Source organism: Gracilinanus agilis, chromosome 5 (assembly GCF_016433145.1).
Source record: "Gracilinanus agilis isolate LMUSP501 chromosome 5, AgileGrace, whole genome shotgun sequence".
Taxonomy (NCBI): Eukaryota; Metazoa; Chordata; class Mammalia; order Didelphimorphia; family Didelphidae; genus Gracilinanus; species Gracilinanus agilis.
In genome coordinates, this window is record NC_058134.1 from 48,340,729 (window position 1) to 48,361,331 (window position 20,603).

The following is a 20,603-nucleotide window of genomic DNA, read 5'->3' on the forward strand; positions in this document are numbered from 1 at the left end:
AGTGTGTGTTGCTGCAACCCAGAGAGTGCGAGAGGGAGAGCGGAGGAGGAGGAGCAGCGGGAGGAGGAGGAGGAGGAGGAGGAGGAGGTGGCGGCCGCCGCCGCCGCGTCCGTCCGGCAGCTGCGGTAGCAGCAGAGGCGGCAGCGGCAGCGGCAGCAGCAGAAGCAGCAGCAGAAGCTGAGGCAGCGGGGCCCCGGGAGCCCGAGCAGCAGCGGAGGCAGCAGCAGCAGCGCACGGTCCTCGTCCTCCTTCACCTCCTCCGCTCCGGGCAGCACCGGCCCGGCGTCCCGCCGGCGGCGGCATGGACAAGGACGGCCTGAGCCGAGCTGACCAGCAGTACGAGTGCGTGGCCGAGATCGGCGAGGGTGCCTACGGGAAGGTGTTCAAGGCCCGGGACCTGAAGAACGGAGGCCGTTTCGTGGCGCTCAAGCGCGTGCGGGTGCAGACCGGGGAGGAGGGCATGCCGCTCTCCACCATCCGCGAGGTGGCGGTGTTGAGGCACCTGGAGACCTTCGAGCACCCCAACGTGGTCAGGTGAGCCGGCAGCTGGGGGGTGGGCGGTGGGGAAGGGGGCGGCCTGTGCTGCGAGCGCCCCGCGCACGGAGGTGGGAAAGGACTCGGGGAATGGCCCAGCGAGACAAACGCACGGAGAGACCAGGGATCCCCTCCTGGACTTGTGGAGCTACCGTGGGAGGATAGGTGCCTCCAAATAGTATGACCCCCATTTTACAGGTGGGGAAACTGAGGCTTGGGTGAGGAAATCACCTTGGCCAACTTCGTGCCTCAGCACATCCATTATAAGATAGACCGACTCAAGTATTCCAACTGCATTTACTAGATGGGGAAATACGTTTAAAGAAGGAAATGTTGCTTGGAAGCTCTTCTTGCAGCTTATTATTATCGGGTAATTGACTCCAGAGCCTCAAGGTAGTCCTAGTAAAATAAAAAGTCAAATGTTCCATCTCCACCTTCTAGATGAGGAAACTGAGGTTTAGAGAAGGGCATGCCGCTTTGGAACTTTTGGAACTCTTGCTTTGGAAGATTTTCATGCAGCTTGCTATTGTCGGATAAATGACTCCAGAGCCTCCAGAGCCTCGGGACAGCCCCCATAAAATACAAAAAGTCAAGTATTCCATCTCCCGTTTTCTAGATGAGAAAACTGAGGCTTAGAGAAGGGAATCTTGAATAGCTGTTTTATGCAGCAGTTAGCTATTATTGTTCTCTATCCCGGGTGTTATACTTTGTATTAGAATGTGAGCTCCTTGTGGGCAGGGCTTTCCTTTGCATTCACAGCACTTACCCCTGTGCTGGGCACCTAGTAAAGTGGGAATGCTTGTCTCAGGGGTTCGTTAATAAGTAAAAATGCTTGTTGACTTGCCTGGTCTTTTCGTCCCCTAATGTGCCTGGGTGTGCCCCGAATGCCTTTGCCCTGCTTTTTTTCCGGAGAACTGTGGGAGCTAATCCCTTTGGGCTGTCTTAGGGATCTGACCCAAGAAACCCTCTGAGGACCCCCTTCACGGTTTTCTATTTCACTCGTTGGGTAATTTTTGAGAGATTAAAAATGAGAATGTTCGTTGTGTCGAGTGGTTGGCATTTCTCTGTAGTTTTGCAGAAAAATGCCTCGAGTTTCAAGAATTTTCAGTAGCTCAGTGGCTTGGCTAGCCCTAGCCACATTTTATCAGCGTGTGGTATACTTTGGAGATTGGGATGCTTGAAGAATTTAAAGTTGTGTGTGTCTTATGTCAGTTCTTTTTCACTAAAACTGTTACCTCCTTTAGTTGTTAATTTTCCTCCCTGCTAGCCTATTCATGCTAGATTACATCCCAATTATAGTCTTCCCCCTCTAATTTTGGGGGGAGATTGAAGACTTTAAATTCTAAATATCTTCCCATCCAACACTGCCATTTCTAGAAGGATAATGGGTAGATGAGGAGCAAGCCTTCCCAACCCCTTGATGGCTTCCTTAGCATCATTCCCAGCTGGTAACTCTGTGGATGACATTGTGTTGATAAATACAGTCAGATATGTCTATGGGAATTCTAGCAGTGGATTCTTGATATAAGGAGAAATTTCCTCTCAGTTAGAGCTATCTGTCCCCTAGTGGATTGGGCTGTCTTCAAGGATTGTTCCCTCCTGACCACCCTTACTGGAAGTCTACAAGCAAAGTCTGAGTGAGTAACCATTTGTCCCAGGTTTCAAAAGATTTCTTGGTCAGATAGGGGCGGAACTAGACATGACATAGAATCCTAGTTTTAGAGCTGGAACATACTATAGAAACGGCCCCCCAAAGTTTAAGGGACTTGCCCAAGGTCACACAGCTGGGATGTGAATGAAGATCCTGATTCCAAATCCTACACTTCTTCATTCCTTTGTAAAGCCCTCTGAGATATCCCCTCCTCCCTGGCAACTGAAAAGGTACTTTCTCTTCTGAAGTTTTCCCTAAACTCTTGGACTAGATCTCTCTCTTTTCCTTCAGTCCTACCCAACATTGAAGTGTAAATCTGCGTGTGTTTTGTCCACCTCTTCACTTAGAAGAATGCCGGCTTCCTTGCTGGCATCTGTTGTTTTCTGTTTAGAATGCAGACTCTCTGAGGGCAGGAACTGAGTCATTTTTGTAACTTTGGATCTCCGGTACCTATTCTGTCACCAGGTGGTACAGTGGAGAGGATACTGGGCTTGGAATCTTCATTTACCTTCATGAGTTCGCTTCTGGCCTCAGACACTAGCTGTGTGATCCTGGGCAAGTCATTTAACCCTGTTTGCCTCAGTTTCCTCATCTGTCAAATGAACTGGAAAAGAAAAATGGCAAATCACTCCAATATCTCTGCCAAGAAAATCCCCAAAAAGGATCAGGAAGTATCAGGACTGAAATGACTCAACGACAAGTACCTAGTTGATTCAGCTACAGGACTTAATGAGTGCTTATTGGACTGGAATGAATTAATAACCTAATCAGTCCTCAAGCTATTTGTTTTAAGTCCTGACATCATGTAGTAAAGAGAATTCTAGATTAGAAGGCCCAATACACAAGCTTTAATCCAGATTCTACCACTTGGATAAATTAGTTCAACTTCCTAATTGCCTCAGTTTTCTCATCTGCAAAATAAATGGGTTTTACCTGTAAAGGTTTTTCCAGCTCTAAATTGATATCCTAGGACCCTTTGATTTTATTCTTTACGTACTAAGATCCAGACTCACCTGAAAACTCTATCTACTATTAGTATAATCCAAATACTAGAAACTTCTCTTTCCATCACTTTGGAGGGCATCCGAAATACTCATTCACAGCTATGAATACCTTTTCAAGGAAAAAGTCACATCTCTTCCAGGTAAAGTGAGTATCCTACCAGGCAAATCCCACATAGCATAGAAATGTGCAACCCAGTGGCCAAGAACAAATACCTCTCTACTCCCTCACTGAAATTTCATCTCAAAAGATGGCTAGAAAAACTTAATGAAAATCCCCCCCAAATGGTCATTTCCTTGTAGGCAAACTCTGTGTCCCAGTAGTAGTAAAAAGGAGAAACTTTCCTGAGAAGACATAATCTAATCCATTTATTATTGATACACTGTCTTACCTAAGACCTCAAGGACAATCAAAACTGGTCTCTGCGATTTAAAAACAAATAAGCAATGACAGAATGTGTTCTTTTAAAAAATAGTCACTGAGGGGCAGCTGGGTAGCTCAGTGGAGTGAGAGTCAGGCCTAGAGACAGGAGGTCCTAGGTTCAAATCTGGCCTCAGCCACTTCCCAGCTGTGTGACCCTGGGCAAGTCACTTGACCCCCATTGCCCACTCTTACCAGTCATCCACCTATGAGACAATACACCGAAGTAAAAGGGTTTAAAAAAAAATAGTCACTGAGAAAACATATCTTGTCTGGCCCCTCACTAGATGCTGGGGATAGTGAGGCAAAAAGGATACTGCCTTCTGGGGTCCTGTTCATTGAGGGGATTATATGTATCGGAGATGGGGAGTGATGGCCCACGCCATTGGGCGTGCTGTTTAGTAACTAGTGAAATGAAAATGTGCATGAGAGACTTAGGATAATGATGTTTTCTTTTGGAATTTCCCTACTGTATGGTTGATATCATACAGTGCGCCACCATCTTTTTGTCTTGGTAAAGATGCATAGTTTCAAATGAAAAAACAAAATCCAAGGTTTTTCTATCTACAGCTGGTAAGAAATCTAGCTCGATGAAGTTGCACTGCCTAGGAAAGGGGGAGAGAGGGGGCTGGCGGCCCTCCTGTTGTCTCCATGGCTACCTCAGCAACTTTCCCTGCTGGTCAGTTTATGGATCTGTGGATGATATTATGTAAATAAGAGCTGCTAACTATGTCTGTAAGAATTCAAACAATTTAAGATGAGTCATCAAAGCGGAGACCCAAGAATGACCTTTGGAATACCAAATCCCATATTCGCTCTGGGAATCCGAGTGTCTACACAATCTTTATGGGGAAGTTTCAACTTGTCTCCTTATACCCCGAGAGATCTGTGCACTGTTTTGTTACAGCAATAAGGCCAGGGAGGGTATAGGTCTAGTTTAAAGGGTGCAGCAAGGAAGAAAGAATAAGTATACCAGTGCAGCGATGGATCCCTTTGTACAGTGTGCTGTCTTGTAGAAGTATTACCAAGTATTCGAGAAGAGGGGGGATGTGGTCGATCAAGAAGGAGAAATTTGGGGAAGATTTGGGGATGGATGGAATTAAAAGATTCCATGTTTCTGATTTGAATCTTACTTCTAACTGAAAAAATACCACTTTGCTGATCTCCATTTATGTTGAAATAATTAAATGGGATGGAATATGAATGGAACTTAAAGAGGGAGCGAGTCAGATCGATTGTCTCTGGAACACACTTTATCCCAGTTATTGCCCCCAAAAGATGCTTTGAGCAGTAATCCTAAAGAATAAAACACTCCCCATAGAATAGGATTCATTCACTCATCCATTAATCATTTGCTAATTTGCCTTTCTGTACTGGGCAGTGTGTTGGGCTTGGGGAGAGATGCTCAGTGGTCCTCCTTTGATGTCCTCTACCATCCAAATGTTCAATTCAAGATGAAAAATCACACAGATGTATTTCAAGTGCTTTTCTTCCCATGGAGAAATGATCCTGTTAGATCGATCACCTAAAGAGAGGTGGGGGATTGGGGGGGGGGGTTACAGTGAGCATGTTGAACTGTTTCTCTGGCATCATATATAGTCTCTTGGGACTGGGATGTAGGCCCTTCTTTTAGTGTTCTGATTGTGCTGGAACCAGACTTGGGATGCTTTTTAGTAATGGTTTCAGGTGGACATTTTGCTGAACTGAAAACAAAAGGAACTGCTACCTATGCAAGCAAATCAGGTGGAACCCTTGAGCCTGTTAGAAGATTTCCAGAAAATACCTTCCTTGGCAAGATACCCATCTGCTTCTGAATTAAAACAACAACAACGATATAGTATTTGGCACCAAGTTTTTCAGAAAAGAATCTCTCCAGGGGTAAATAACCTAATTGTTGATGGCATTCCATCACTCTTCAACGTTTCCTTTTTTTCTGACTCCTCACTTTTGCCCCTTAGAACCTTTTAATTGTCTGTCTGTCTCTCCTTTTCTCCTCCTCCCTGTCTCTCTCTCTCTCTCCTTCCTGTCTGTCTCTGTCTCTCTCCCTCCCCCCTCCCTTTTTCTATCTCTTTTCCATCTCTCCCTCCCTTTGCTCCTCTCTCTGTTTCTCTGTCTCTCCCCCCTTTTTCCCCCTCTTCCTTCTGTCTCTGTCTGTCTGTCTTTCTCTCCCTCTCTCCCTCGCTTTGCCTCAGGTCCATTGTTCCCAGGTATTAAGGGCTTTAGAGGCCGATGACTAGAAATCATCTAAGAAAGAGGAAAAAGAGAAATTATACTCTTCCTCACCTCCCCTAGGGGTAGTTTTTGCTGCAGATTACAGACTCTTATTACCTTTCCCTGGGACTGTTAAAATAGCTTGCTAATTGGCATCCCTGCCCTCTAGGGTCTCCCTTTTCCAATCCACCTTCCTCACAGCTTGACAAGCAATTTTCCTAACCAGAGGTTGGACCATGTTACTCCCCTGCTCAATAAACTACAGGAACTCCCTATTAACTCTGAGAACAAATACAAATTCCTTTGCCATTTAAAGCTTTGACCTCCTGGCCTCAACCCACCTTTCCAGCTATAGTTTATATTACTCTATAACATTCACTCTGTCTATTTATTATATTTGTATCCTCAGTAACTAGCAGAATGTTTGACACAGAGTAAGTGCATAATAAATGCTTACTTTGGGGCAACTAGGTGGCTCAGTGGTTTGAGAGCCAGGCTTAGAGAGGAAAGGTTCTAGGTTCAAATTTGGCCTCAGATACTTCCTGGCTGTATAATCCTGGGCAAGCCACTTAACCTCATTTTCTAGCCCTTATTACCTTGGAACTGATACTCGGTATCAATTCATTCTAAGACAGAAGGTAAGGGTTTAAAAAACACACAAACTTTTTTTTTGATTGATCAGCGAGACGCTCTCTGGTCTCAGAGTCTTTACACAGTCTGTACCCCATGCCTTGAAAACAGCCCCTCTTCCTTTCTATTCTCGAATCTCTGGTTTCCTTCAGAGCTCAGCTCCAACACCCCCTTCCCCAAAAGCCTTTATTCACCCTGCCCACCTCTCCTCCCCAGCTGCTGGTGTCTTCCTCACACCCCCTTCCCCAAATTACCTTGTATTCATTTCATAGATGCTTTGTAGCAAGTTACGTGCAACATGTTGTATCTGCTAGTAGAATGTAAACTCCTTGAGCTCGGGGACTGTCTCGCACTTGTTTTATGGACCCAAAGTCTATAACGGAGCCTGGTATATAATAGATGCTTAATAAATGCTACAAATATGGTCAGCAGATAACCCAGAGGGAACCATCTCTGTGACATCGAATCAGTATGACCAGGTAGAGATGGACAGTTTCATACCTGACCTTTCTATAGAGTGCTTTAAGATTTTATATATGTTATCTTATTTTCTTCATCGAGATAAGAGGTAAAATATTGAGAGCCCCTTTTCATAGATGGGGAAACTGAGGTAAGGAAAAGTTTATGACTTGTCCACATAGAGGAATAACAATAATATTTAAATAATGATAATTACTAGCACTTATAAGGGTTTGAGTTTTGCAAAGCACTTTAATAAATATTATCTCATTTTTTTATATTTATAGAGGAGCAGCTAGGTGGCTCGATGGATTGAGAACCAAGCCAAGAGATAGGAGGTCCTGGGTTCAAATGTGACCTCAGATACTTTCTGGCAGCATGACCCTGATCAGTTTGCTTAACCCCAATTGCCTAGCCCTTATGGCTCTTTTTACTTGGAACCAATACATTACTAAGACAGAAGATAGGCTTTTTTTTTTTTTTTCATTCTTATGGAGAAATTGGTGTTATTATTATCTCCATTTTAAAGATGAGAAAACTGAGGTAAGGAGAGCTTATGACTTGTCCACATGATAATAATAGGGACTAATAGGGACTTATGGTTTTTGAATCACTTTATTAATATCTCACTTTTAATCCTCATAAGGAAGGAGATAGTATTATTGTCCTCATTTTACAGATGAGGAAACCTAGGCAGACAGCAGTTGAACTCCCAACCAGAGTCACACAACTGATGAGTGTCTGAAGCTTAATTTAAACTCAATTCCTGACCCCAGGTCCAGCACTTCTCCACCTACCTGCCCTCACTAGGAAGTATGAGATGACATTTGAAACGAAGCCTGCTCCGATAGGTTCTTCCTACCATACTTCCTCACAGGAACATTTAAAAGACTTCAAGTTATCAGTTGTTGAGTGTTTTGATCCACGACTGTGATTTCATTGGTGATGGGAATGCCTAATGAGGAAACTTCCTATTATGAGTATGGATGGAGTAGTCTTAGAGAGTTGTCTGGGTTACTCTGAGAGAGAGACAGACAGAGAGAGAAAGAGAGACAGAGAGAGAAAGAGATACAGAGAGAGAGAAAAAGGGATGAGAGAAGAGAGAGTGAGAAAGGGACAAGAGAGAGGAAGAGGAGAGAGAGAATGCATGTGTGTGTGTGTGTGTGTGTGTGTGTGTGTGTGTGTGTGTGTAAGTGTAAGAGAGTCGAGACTTGAATCCATGGCTTCCTAACTGCAAGACCAGCTCTCTTTCCATGCCACAGTGTTTTTTTTTTTGTTTTTTTTTTTAAATTTAAACATTTATTAATAATCATTTTTAACATGGTTACATGATTCGTGCTCCTACTTTCCCCTTCACCCCCCGCACTCCCCCCACCCATGGCCGACGCACATTTCCACTGGTTTTGTCATGTGTCCTTGTGATCAAAACCTATTTCCAAATTGTTGGTGGTTGCATTGGTGTGGTAGTTTCGAGTCCACATCCCCAATCATGTCTACCCCAACCCATGCGTTCAAGCAGTTGCTCTTCTTATATGTTTCCTCTCCTGCAGTTCTTCCTCTGAATCATGCCACAGTGTTTTCATTCTAGTTATCATAATTACAGGTTCCACTCAGAATTGGTAATGCTTGAAGCATTAAGTAAAGGTGGCGATAGATAGTTGTGGAACACAGGAAACAAATTCATTTATTTTATAAGCATTCTCTTTGGAGAATTCTGGGTTTAATTTTGGCACTTTTTTTTTAAGTGTGTGGTCTCCAGAGCTTTTTTTTTTTTTTTTTTTTGCCTTCAGTAGCCATCTTTACACCCGTGTCACAGTGGGGAGAGTACAGGCATCACTCCTTGAGAAGTTACCCTCCTGGCACATTGAGTCACATTGTACATTATTAGATCAGAGTCTCAGGAGGGACTCCCTGGATCCTCTTGTCTGGCTTGAAAAAAAAATCCTCTCTACAGTACAGAATCCTCATCTAGTCTGTGCTGAAAAATCTCCAGTAAAGGGGAAAAACTTCCATCTCTCAAGGCAGCCCATTCCTCTTTTGGAAAGAGCTGGCCAGACATGGAGGCACACCCTACCCCTTCTGTCCATTGCTCTACTTTCTCCCCTTGGGAGCCAAGCAAAAACAAGTCATTTCCCTCTTCTGTGTGACAGCATTTCAAGTATTTGGACAAGGGACCGTGGCCCCTTCAGTCTTCTCTAGGCAAAGCATCCCAAATCTTTCAGCCTATACTCATGTAGCACCTAACCTGGACTTTTTACCATTTTGGTACCCCTCCCCAAAAGATGAAACAGCCCTAAATGAAACTGCCTTACACATGACCAGACTAGAGCCACAGGATCGTCATCCTCCAATCATGTGAAATAATTCCGTATAAGAGATCATCTAACCCAAATGTCTCACTTTACAGATGGGCAAACTGAGACCCAAAGTGGTCATACCACTGCTGTCAGAGCCAGAATTTGAATCTAGTTGTTCTGACTCCAAATCCAGGACTTTTTTTCCACTTAAAAAATTATTCTTAAAGGCATATTAAGAGTATGGCAGTTATTTATACAAAAATGATTTACTTTGAAGGACTGTTGCCCTACTCTGTTCATTTAAAGATTAAATATTCAACAACTACCTGATTTTTTTGAGGCTGAATTGAGAAGTTAAGTTTTCCTTGATTTTAAAACCCTTGGCTTTCATTTCAGCCAGGCTTAAGAGCCCCTTGGTTGTAACCAATTCACTCTCCAATAGTATTGATTGTGTGTGTGTGTGCGCGCGCGCGCGCGCGCACACACACACACACACACACACACACACACACACACACACACAATATTCATACTTCCATCTTTTCAACATTAAGTATTACTTCCAAGGCAGAAGAGCAGTAAGGGCTTAGGCAATGGTGGTTAAGTGACTTGCCCAGGGTCTCTCAGCTAGAAAGTGTCTCAGATCAAATTTGAACCCAGGACCTCCTGTCTCCAACCCTGGTTCTCTGTCCACTACACTACCTAGCTGCCTTACTTCTATCTTTCTAAATGGGATGTTATAACATTTAAAATCCACTTGACAGAGCATCCAGTCCATGTAGTCACTTCATCTTCATCAACATTGGTTTGTGTATGTTAAGTAGAGACATTACTAAGGATACTCTTCAAAACTGCTTCATGAGGGTCTGGGATCAAGTCCTTGTTTCTCTCTGGCTACCAGCATGATCTTGGGCAAGGCAATTCCTGGAAGCCTTAAGTTTCTTCATTTGTAAAATGAAAGAGTTGGCCTGGTTCACCTGTTCTCCAGCTTTGATAAGTTTGTGAATATAGCTTCATGCACACTGGGCTTCATACCAGGTATGGCAGCTGACTAGCAAGAGCAGGCAGTGACCAACCGACAGACTATGCATGGTATCTCCAGCATGACAAGAGAATGAGAGGAAGGGTCCCAGCATATTAGGTGTACCCTCCCTCTACCCCGTGCCCCAGCAGGATTTATGGAAGGAGATAGACAAGAGTCTCAATGGGATGAGCAAAGCATGGTGGGTCACGTTCTAGCATCCTGAAGGCACTGCCCACATTGAAGTGACACAAACAGGTGGAGGAAAGGGAGGAAGAAAATTCAGTGACTTGGAAATTTTCCCTTCTAAAGGGATGAGCTCTCTAACAGGAGGCATCTAAAAGAAAGACACAGAGAATGAAGGACTGAAGATAAATGCTCAGCACAACTACAGAATGAATTCATTCTTCTGGACTAATCCAGTTTCATGGAAGGAAAGAAGGATGTCTAGACTCTCCCTCAAGACTTTGGCAGGATTTTAAGGTAGTAATTCAAGAGACACACGCAACTGCATGGTGGATAGAGAAATGGATAGAGAGAGTTGAAGAATAAGATGGTCAGGAAGGAGCAGGGGATAAATCCAAATCAAAACACCCAACAAATAAGATCTCAGATCCTTTGGAATATTGGTGGAAGGGTCCCTACGTCACAAATCCTTCAGAGTAATAATGGAAGACCTGTACATGATGAGCTTCTCGTAACAATATCATCATCATAATATCTAGCATTTTTAGAGTGCTTCAAGGTTTGCACAGCTTATTTATCTCTCAGTGATTCCCAAAGTGGGCACCACTGCCCCCTGGTGGGTGCTGCAGTGATCCAGGGGAGTGGTGATGGCCACAGGTGCATTTATCTTTCCTATTAATTGCTATTAAAATTTTTAAAAAAATTAATTTCCAGGGGGCTAAGTAATATTTTTTCTGGAAAGGGGGTGGCAGGCCAAAAAAGTTTGGGAACCACTGATCTGTGAAGTATATACTGTTATTGACCCCATTTTACAAATGAAGAACCCGAGGTTGAAAAAAATTTAAATGATATGCTCAGGGTCACACCATTGATAAGTTGGCCAAATCTGGAGTTGAACTTGGGTCCTGCTGACTTCTGACCTGTTGCTATATCCACTCTGTCATTAGCTGCCTCTAATTTTGTAATTTGTAATGATTAAGCATCTGAGCAGGTGTGGTTGTATTATCATTAGAATTTTCAATCACTTACTGTTAGAGAAGGGTGGGGAAAGCCCCAGACAGCCCAATGATTATTGTTCAGGGGGAAATTCCAGTCTTCTTCAAAGTACTCAGTGATATATCATGTAACAACATCAATATAGAGGGAAATCCTGCTTCCCTCTGGGAAATCTTGAACATCAAGCAGTGCAAAGAAAGCTGGGGGATCATGTAATATTCTGTAGCACCGAAGCTTCATTTAGGCGATCTTAATGGCTAGCGAATCCTCCCAAAGAAGCGGATATGTTTGAACTGTGGCTACCCAACACCCTCAATGGGAAAAGTCCCAGTTAAAACAGGAATTTGATTCTCCCCACCCACCCTTTTCAGTTTTTCAGTGCACAGTATGTGAGAGGTATTTCTGTTCTTGTGTTCTCTGAGTGTTCCTTGAAAAATTTCTAATTATCAAGGCTATTTAGTAAATATTTTGACAAATGTTATATTCCTCCCTTTCCTTGTTCCTGCAAAAGAATTTGATAATGCCAGATTTTTGACATTGTAGTTGCATCCTTTCCTTCTGCTATTATAAACATAAAATTATTAGAATTTCTTTGTGGGATCAAGGAGAAAGTAGTCACTAAGTGGGAAACTCTTGTGTAAACATGGGTGTATTCTTCAGTACTCTTTCTTTGTTTAAGTCGTGAGTAAATGAATATGGGTGAACTTTTCACATATGCTATGTTCTTAACATAATACCTTTAAGAATCTTTTTTTTTTTTAAGTAAAAAAAAATCCCCTATTTAGAGGCAGAGGAATTGGGTTCATATCCTGGTTCTGACACCGGTCAAGTGACCTTAGGCTTCAGTTAGCTCATCTGTGAAATGATGGAGTTGAATTAGATGATCGGTAAGACTCCTGACAACTCCATCTTTGATCTTGGTACATTTTTTATGTCAGGAAATTAAGGTTTATTGGTATGCAGAGTATCTGCACTCAGACTTTTTGAATAGGAAATGAATTTTTTAATATGATATGCAGAGACTAAATTGGTTAGATCCTGACGCAGCATTAATGTGAGTACTGGGTTGTTTTGGAAGAGAAAAAGAAATATGTGTAGATAAAGAAGAGAGTTTGCCAGGAATAAATGACATATCAGAGGCAGGAAATTCCTGTGTGTAAAACTGGGAGCATTCCTTGCTGAAATATTATCTCTAAAAATGATTATGATTACAGCATATAATTCCATTTTATAATGCATTTGTTTCATAACTTAATTTCTTATTATTTGTGATATAAATAGTTCTGACTAAAGAAGATTGAATCTATTTTCTTTCCTTACAGGGGAATATGGAAAATATTTCTGATTTAAATCAAATGAATTAAGCAGATTTAGGTGTTTCGTAGAGCAGCCTCTTGGAAATAGCTTAGATTTTTTTTGGTGACTCAGTTTTCAGGAAGATCCTTCCCCCAAATGCTGGCTAGCCAGTATTTTTGATGGACTATGTCTTTCTATTGCTTTGGGGGTTTATTGATAAGAGTTATAATTATATGGGGAAACAGACCCTTTTTTAGTAAATATTAGCCAACATCATAGAACATCTTCCTCCAAATTACTAATTAGTGGAGATTACAAAGTGTTTAAGAATAAATAAATAAATTTCCCAGGCACTTAATATCTATACAACTGTGGACAAGTCATTTTTCTTTGCCTCAGTTTCCTCAACTGTAAAATGGGGTTAATAATAACGCCTACTTCCATGAATGATTGTGAGGATTGGATGAGGTTAAATTTGTAAAGTGCTTAGTACAGTACACAGTAGGTGATATATAAGTACCAGCTAACTCTTATCATCATCATCATCATCATCATCATTTATATTAGTTCTATTTCTTTAGTTCTTCAACCACAGGAAATTCATGGAGAAGAGTAATACCTTCTACTTGTGAGATGCTGTGAGATAAAGAAACACAAGAGACTAGAGCCTAAAAAATTAGCTTAGACAACCGACCTTGCTTTCAAGGAGAGCCCTAATATGGGAAAGAGTAACCCAAGGAAATACGGCATAAGGGAACATTGGGTAAAAGTTCATTAAACATCTATTAAGTGCCCACTTCGTACTCGGCAGTGATGCAATGGATAGATGCTGGGTCTAGAGTCAGGAAGACTCCTCTTCCTGAGTTCAGATCCAGCCTAGACACTCCTTAGTTGTATGACCATGGAAAAGTTACTTAACCCTGTTTGCCTCAGTTTTCTCATCTGTCAAATGGCAGACCACTATAGTATCTTTGCCAAGAAAACCCCAAATGGGGCATGACTGAAATGACTGAACAATAACAGCATGCACCAGGCAGTGTACTAAGTTGGGATACAAGAAAGAAAAAAGCCAGCCTTTGCCCTCAAGGAACTTATATTCACTAGGGTGAAGGAAAAGTAATGTGAGAAATTCAAGTTTCCTGAAGGAGTCTGACACTAGACTTGGGCCTTGAAGAAAGACTTCAGATGGTAGTAGATGGTAGTGGGGGAAATGAGTCTTCAAGTGCACTAAAGGGGAGGGAAAGGGCTGGAGATTTGCCATCAGAAGACCTTTCTTTGAATTCTTAATTTTCTATTCAAGACACATATGACCTTGGGCAAGCCACTTCCTTCTCTTGGCCTTGCTTTCCTTATCTGTAAAATGAGGGGAGTGATCTAGATGATTTCCAAGATACTTTTTCTGTCCTAAATTCTGTGGTCCATTACAGTGGCCAGCCCTCTGGCAATGAGCCTGTCCAAACTTGGTGAGGCAATTGCTTACTCTTCTGGCCCATGGCAGGACTTCTGCTTGAAGCCTTTCCAACTTAGTGTGAACCTCCTGGCTTGTACACTTTTTTAGCTTCCTCTTCAAGAATCTGGGGGTCATCTCACAAAATCTAGGGAACTAAAATGAGGCTTTGCTGAGTATTCTTTATCTAAAATTTTTTCCTATTCAGAGTTATTGAATAGCCTGTTATTTCCATAAATAGTGATTTAAGCATATATTTTGATTTTTTTTTTAAATGTTAAGCATCTCTTTTTCTTTGAGGTCTTATCTTGTAGGATTGGGGAGGTATCCTTTGGTGGTCTACTGAACCCTATGGACTCCTTCTCAGAATAATGTTTTTAAATGCATAAAATAAAATGCATAAGATTACAAAAATACTTAAAATTTCAACTGTCTTGAAATAGTAACCAAATCTTTTTTTTTTTTAAGTTCACAGGCCTCAGCTTAAGAACTCCTACCTTAAAGAGTGAATAGGGTCCTAAACTTGGAGGCAGGATAGTAAACTGGGTAGGGTCCTGAACTTGGAATTAGGAACACCTGGGTTCAGATCATCATCTCAGACATCAGCTAGGTGATCTGGGCAAGTTATTTAACCCTATTTTACCTTGGTTTCCTCATTTTACAGTCATTATGGGAATCTTCTTATCACACGCCTTTAAAGATGTCACTTTTAAGTCTAGCAAGTCAGCCTGTGTCTTAGAAAAGATGAAAAAGTAGCAAATGGAAATCTGTCCAATTTGTATGATGTCCTTAATGATAACAAAGGAAACTTAGCCTACAGAAGTGAGCAATAAAGTGGTGAAAATATCTCTAGAAGAAATGGAAATCTGATGACTTTTGGAAAATGGGTATATTAATCTGTAATGGGAGAGATTGGCTGTAAAATGGAACCCCATTTTACATTATAGGAATCATACATAGCACCTAACGGCAGAGGTTGTCCTAAAGATCAAATGAGATCATAATTGCAAAGCACTTAGCACAATAGTAAGCACTATATAAATGTTAGCTCTTAGTATTTGTTATTCCAAGAATAGGGAACAATATGGATAAAGGCACAAATGTATAATAGAGTCAAGATATACTTAGGGGACATTTTGGCTGGAGCATAAGAGTACATGTAGGGGATAGAGGGAAAAAAGGTTGGAAAGGGGAGAGAATGCTGTTTTGAGGGACATTTTTTGAGACACATAATAGACCAAAAAGTAAAAATATCACTTTAATAGACAATAAAGAGAGAATGACTTAAGATTTTTGAGGAGAGGAGTGATATGACTGAGTCTGTGCTTAAGGAAGATGAGTCTGGGAGAGATATGAAAGATGGAGTGGGAGTCAGGAGGGAGAGTGAAAACCAAAGATTATTGCAGTTATCCAGATGGGAGTGGAGGGAGGAAAAGTGAAGAAGGAAGGGTACAGGTTCAAGAGATACTGCTTGAGATTGAACCAAAAGGATTTGGCAAATGATTGAATAGGAGAGATTGGGTAGAACAAAGGATCAAAAATAAACTCATGATCTTGAACCAGGCAGATCAGGTAAATGGTGGTATCCTTGACAGAACTAGTAAAGTACAAAAGAATTGTTTTTAAGGGATTAGATAATAAGCTAACTTTGAGATATGTGGAGTCTGAGATGTCCATGGAACATCCAAGTAGACATGTCGTATGGAATTCAGAAGGGGCAGGGAGGACAAGGTTGAAGATAAGAGATGTGAGCGTTAATCTGCTTAGAGGTCATCATTGAAGCTGTCTTAATGAATGACATTTTTCAAGGAGAGAAGTAGGAGAAAGGAGGATACAAAGGGCAGTAGGAAGATGATGAAGCTAGTGAAAGAGAACAGAGAAGGACCTTTTTGTGAGGTAGGAAGAAAACCAGATTGGAAGTCAAGGGAGGAGAGTATTAAGTAGAAGGGGGTGGGCACCAGGGTCAAATTCTTTTAGAGAGGTCAGGGGGAATTAGCACTCAAAAGAAAGGCCATTGGATTTATTGACCTGGTGCATATTGAAGACCTTTTAGAGAGAAATTTTAGGGGGATAGAGGGGACAGAATCCAGATAGCAACAGATGGCAACAATCATGCTAGAATTACATCCTTTGAACTATGTAGGAGAGATTCTTCAAAGTATAAATGAATTTCATATTTTCTGCCCAATTCAAGTATATATAATATCAATATGCTATAGCATATCCAGGATAGTAGATTTTCAACAAGAGATTAATATTGATTTGGCAAATGTTCCTTGGCAATTAGAATACCAAATGATGTTCACACAAAGTAATAACGGTCATTTATAGTTGAATACTGCAAAGATCTATTACTTTGGTTGATATCCATATGGCCTTCCAGTAACATAGATTGCATTGCCTTTGGAACTTGGAATTTGATGGAATTTGAAAGTGGTTGTAGGCAAAATAGTTATCACCTCCTGGTCAAAGCAGCGAAGCTCTTAGAATTTAAGCTAGCCTTGAGATCATGGGATTATTGATTTAGAGCTGAAAGGGACCTTCAAGTTCCAGAGAGCTTTAAATCACGTTCCCCTGGTCACCTGGGTAGTAAATTGAAGATATGGGAATTGAATGAAGGTCCTTCAACTCCCAAGTTCATCAGTCTTTCCACTGGATGAGAGACACAGCCTGACACTTACATACCTGAAACTTTTTCTGGTTGGTAGGACTTGAGTTTGCCCTTTGTTGACGTCACCTTTTCTAGAATCCTGAGTCATCTCTATTAGTAATTTTTAGTAATTAGTAATTTTTTTCCCCATTTGGCTCAGACCTATAATTTCATTGGTTTGAAAAAATTCTGTCTACCAGGGCACCTGTTCTGCAGTTTATAGTCTGAGAGAGTTACCTGAGATCACTAAGAGATTAATTGATTTGTTAACCAAGTCAGTAATAAACTCTGTACTACTCATTAAACTCCAGTGGTTTCTTGTCACCTCCAGGAATCAAATACGAAATCATCTGTTTGGAATTCAAAGCTGTTCATGCCCAACCCCCTCCTACCTTTCCAACCTTCTTACTTTTTTTTTTTTTAATTTTGAACCCTTAACTTCTGTGCATTGACTTATAGGTGGAAGAGTGGTAAGGGTAGGCAGTGGGGGTCAAGTGACTTGCCCAGGGTCACACAGCTGCAACCTTCTTACATTTTATGCCTCTCTGCAGATTCTTTGATCCAGTGACACTGGCCTCCTGACCACTCCTCAAACAAGATGCTCCATCTCTTGACTCCCATCATTTTCTCTCACTGCCATGCCTGGAGTGCTCTCCCTCCTCATCTCCACCACATGACTTCCTAAGCTTCCTTCAAGCCCCAGATAAAATCCTCCTTCTACAGGAAGACTTTCCTATTACCCTTAATCCTAAGGTCTTCCCTCTGCTGCTGATTTCCAAATTGTTTACTCTACGTAGCTTGTTTTTATGTAGCTGTTTCAGTGTTATTTCACTCATTAGATTGTGAGTTCCTTGAGATCACAAATTATTGTCTGCCTTTCTTTGTATTCCCAGAGCTTAGCATAGTGCCTGGTACATAGTAGGTGTTTAATAAAGTTTAATTGACTTCTAGTTTTCTATAAGTACATAGTAGGTGCTTAATAAATTTTAGATGACTTCTGGTTTTCTATAAACACATAGTAGGTGCTTAATAAATGATTGTTTGGATTCTTCATGAATGGATAATAAAGTATAAATTTTTTGTGGTACACAGGCAAGGTTATTGGCTCTGGAGTCAGAAGGTTGGGGTTCCAATCCCACGTCTGATGCTAACCACCATTGTTAACTTGGGAGAGTTTTTTAAGGTCATTAGGCTTCATTTCCTTTCTGCAAAATAAGGGGATTGGACTGGAGAACCTGAGTTCCCTTCTTGTTCTGAGTTAGGATAGTTTCTTTAACCTTCTTTGAAGACCCTCATTTCTCTTTGTCTCTTTTCTTACTCTTCTTTAATCTCATTCACTGGTTGGTGTGGCAGGGTGTATCTGTAGGTGACCAGGAGGCATCCTAATCTTTCTCCTTCCTTGCCATCAGCATATGTTGTAGCCAGTGCACACCCACCATGTGCCTCTCTCCATTGCTATCTGTATGATACTCATTTTTGAGTGTTAAGAAAACCCTCCTTCCTTCTATCAAGCAAAACATCTAACCCTAATCAAACAAAGTATAATGTATAAGGCAACATTTGAAAATGCCTTGGAAAAAAAAAAGTTTAAATGTCCCTGTAAATACAAAATATTTTTATAATGGTTACTTAAAACTTTTCTTTTTCAATATTCTATTTTTTAATATTTACCAATTTAATTATTTAATATTTACAATTCTTTTTAAAACTTTACCTTCATTTGTTTTTTTAACCCTTACCTTCTATCTTGAAACCAGTACTATGTATCCAGAGTGGTAAGGGCTAAGCAATGGGGGTTATGTGACTTGCCCAGGGTCACATATCTAAGAAGTGACTGAGGTTATATTTGAATTCTGGACCTCCTGTCTTTAGCTCTCAATCCATTGAGCCACCTAGCTTCCCCTTCTTCATGGAGAACATTGCAGAGAAGAACAGAATGTTAAGTAGTGATTTGTCAGAGAGGAGAATCCCATTCAAGTTTTACATCCTGTTTCTCATATTTCACATTTGGTCAAGAGCTCTATTTTTATGTCATTTGCCTTGGGAGGTTATTCTGAAAAGACATAGTTCAGGTTTTCATGAACTAATCTGAGACCCTATTTATTTAACTATTTATGTGGGGATTTGCCAAATTGGGAACAGGTTGGGGCCAGGATTTTCTAGGATCTTGGGGTTAAATGGAAAGATCAGAACTTGAGAGTTCTCTAGTCTCCTTAATCCCATCCATTTCACCCATCACTCAGTCAACAAGTATTTATCAAGTCCTGGAGATACAAAGACAAAAATGAAATTAGTCCCTGCCCTCAAGTTTACTTTCTGTCCAAAGGGATTATATTCTGCAAGGTACTTTAGCACTGAATCTTTGGAGTGTGCTGTTGGGAGTATTCTACCACTCACTGTTAGTCTAAGTTGCAGTGAAGCTTTTAGTTTTTTTGGCTTAATGGCCTCTTTTGTCCAGGCCTACAAAATGAGCCGTCATGTTCACCCAGGATGGCTTTGGTCAGATCCTCCAATGGCATTCACCAAGGCAGTGACTGAGAACATGGTGGGAATGTTCATGGAACACCGAGAGCATGGGGTGGTTAGTTATGTCTTGGCTGGTACTTTTCAGGCAACTGAAAGAAGAAATGGGTTCAACGTCAAGTTTCTAAAATCTGAAAAATATCTGAGAGCCTAGTGAAGGGGGGCTTTGCATTTCTCAGTCTCCCTTGAGGATTTTGTTCTTTCATTCCATTTTCTGTGATGGCTCAGATTGGCCTTTGAACTGGGAAAGGAAGTTTCAGGGCCCCAGGCTGAAACCATTGAGAAGTTCTCTCCAGAGCAGTGAAAGCAGTTCTATTTTAGGGAACAGGGGTCTCTAGTGAATTCTGTTTCCTCTTTTGCTTCCTTTTAATATTAAAGTGTCACAGAACTCCCAGTGGTTAGCATATAGCAATTGTTTTTCTTACAGCTTTTCAGTCTTTTAAAAAAAAGTAAAACTGAGGTATGAGTAGCTCTCATACAGGTTCAAAGAAGAAAGCATAAATCCTAGGTGGAATGGTATTCAAAAAGGACAGGATTCTTTGTAAGGCCTCTTCTTGTGCCAACATTCCAATTAAATACTGAGATTGAAGTTTACTTATAGTACATTTAAACTAAGTACAACTATCCTTAATGATTTAGTATATATAGCATGTTTTTATGTAGTTGTTTCAGTGTTGTCTCTCCCATTAGATTGTGAATTCCTTGAGAACAGAAACTATTGTCTGCCTTTTTTTTTTAGAGAGACAGGAGAGTAGAGTTGAAGAGATACTTTCCAACTATGTGATCTTATAAAAGAATGACTTATCAGTTGGCCTTCATTAGATCTCAGTTTAGGACAGGTTGATGGAAATAATCAGGAAGCAAATGAATATGATTTGGAGACTGAAAGGAAAATAGAATCAGAGGACTAGAGGAGCCTGTCAGGGATCTAAGAATTATACAGTTCGGAGGGACCTTAGAGATAAGTGAGTCCATTCCTTTCATTTTAGAGATAGGGAAACAGAAGTCTAGACTCTTCCCAAGGACACGTAGGTTGAAGTTGATATGGTCTGGTTTCAAAACCAGATGCTCTTAACTCCAAATCCATTGCTTTTCCCCCACTAAACTACTTCATTTATTACATCAGTAGAATTTAAAACTCTTTGAATGCAGAACTGAGTACAAATTTTAAATTTATATTCCTAGCACCTACCAGAGATCCTGGTACACAGTTGGAGCTTTTTGACTCATTTGTTGGTATACTCTAGCATATAGCTTTTATGAGGAACTATATATATATA

General features: G+C 41.1%; 1 protein-coding gene across 1 annotated transcript in view; it reads left to right on the forward strand.

Annotated features, from left to right (window-relative positions):
* The first annotated feature begins 301 nt into the window (after window positions 1-301).
* CDK6 (cyclin dependent kinase 6) overlaps window positions 302-20,603 on the forward strand; it is a 1,314,442-nt gene continuing 1,294,140 nt past the window's right edge. The window contains exon 1 of the mRNA XM_044678762.1: window positions 302-534. Within this exon, the coding sequence (XP_044534697.1) occupies window positions 302-534 (233 nt within the window). The remainder of the gene's footprint in view (window positions 535-20,603) is intronic.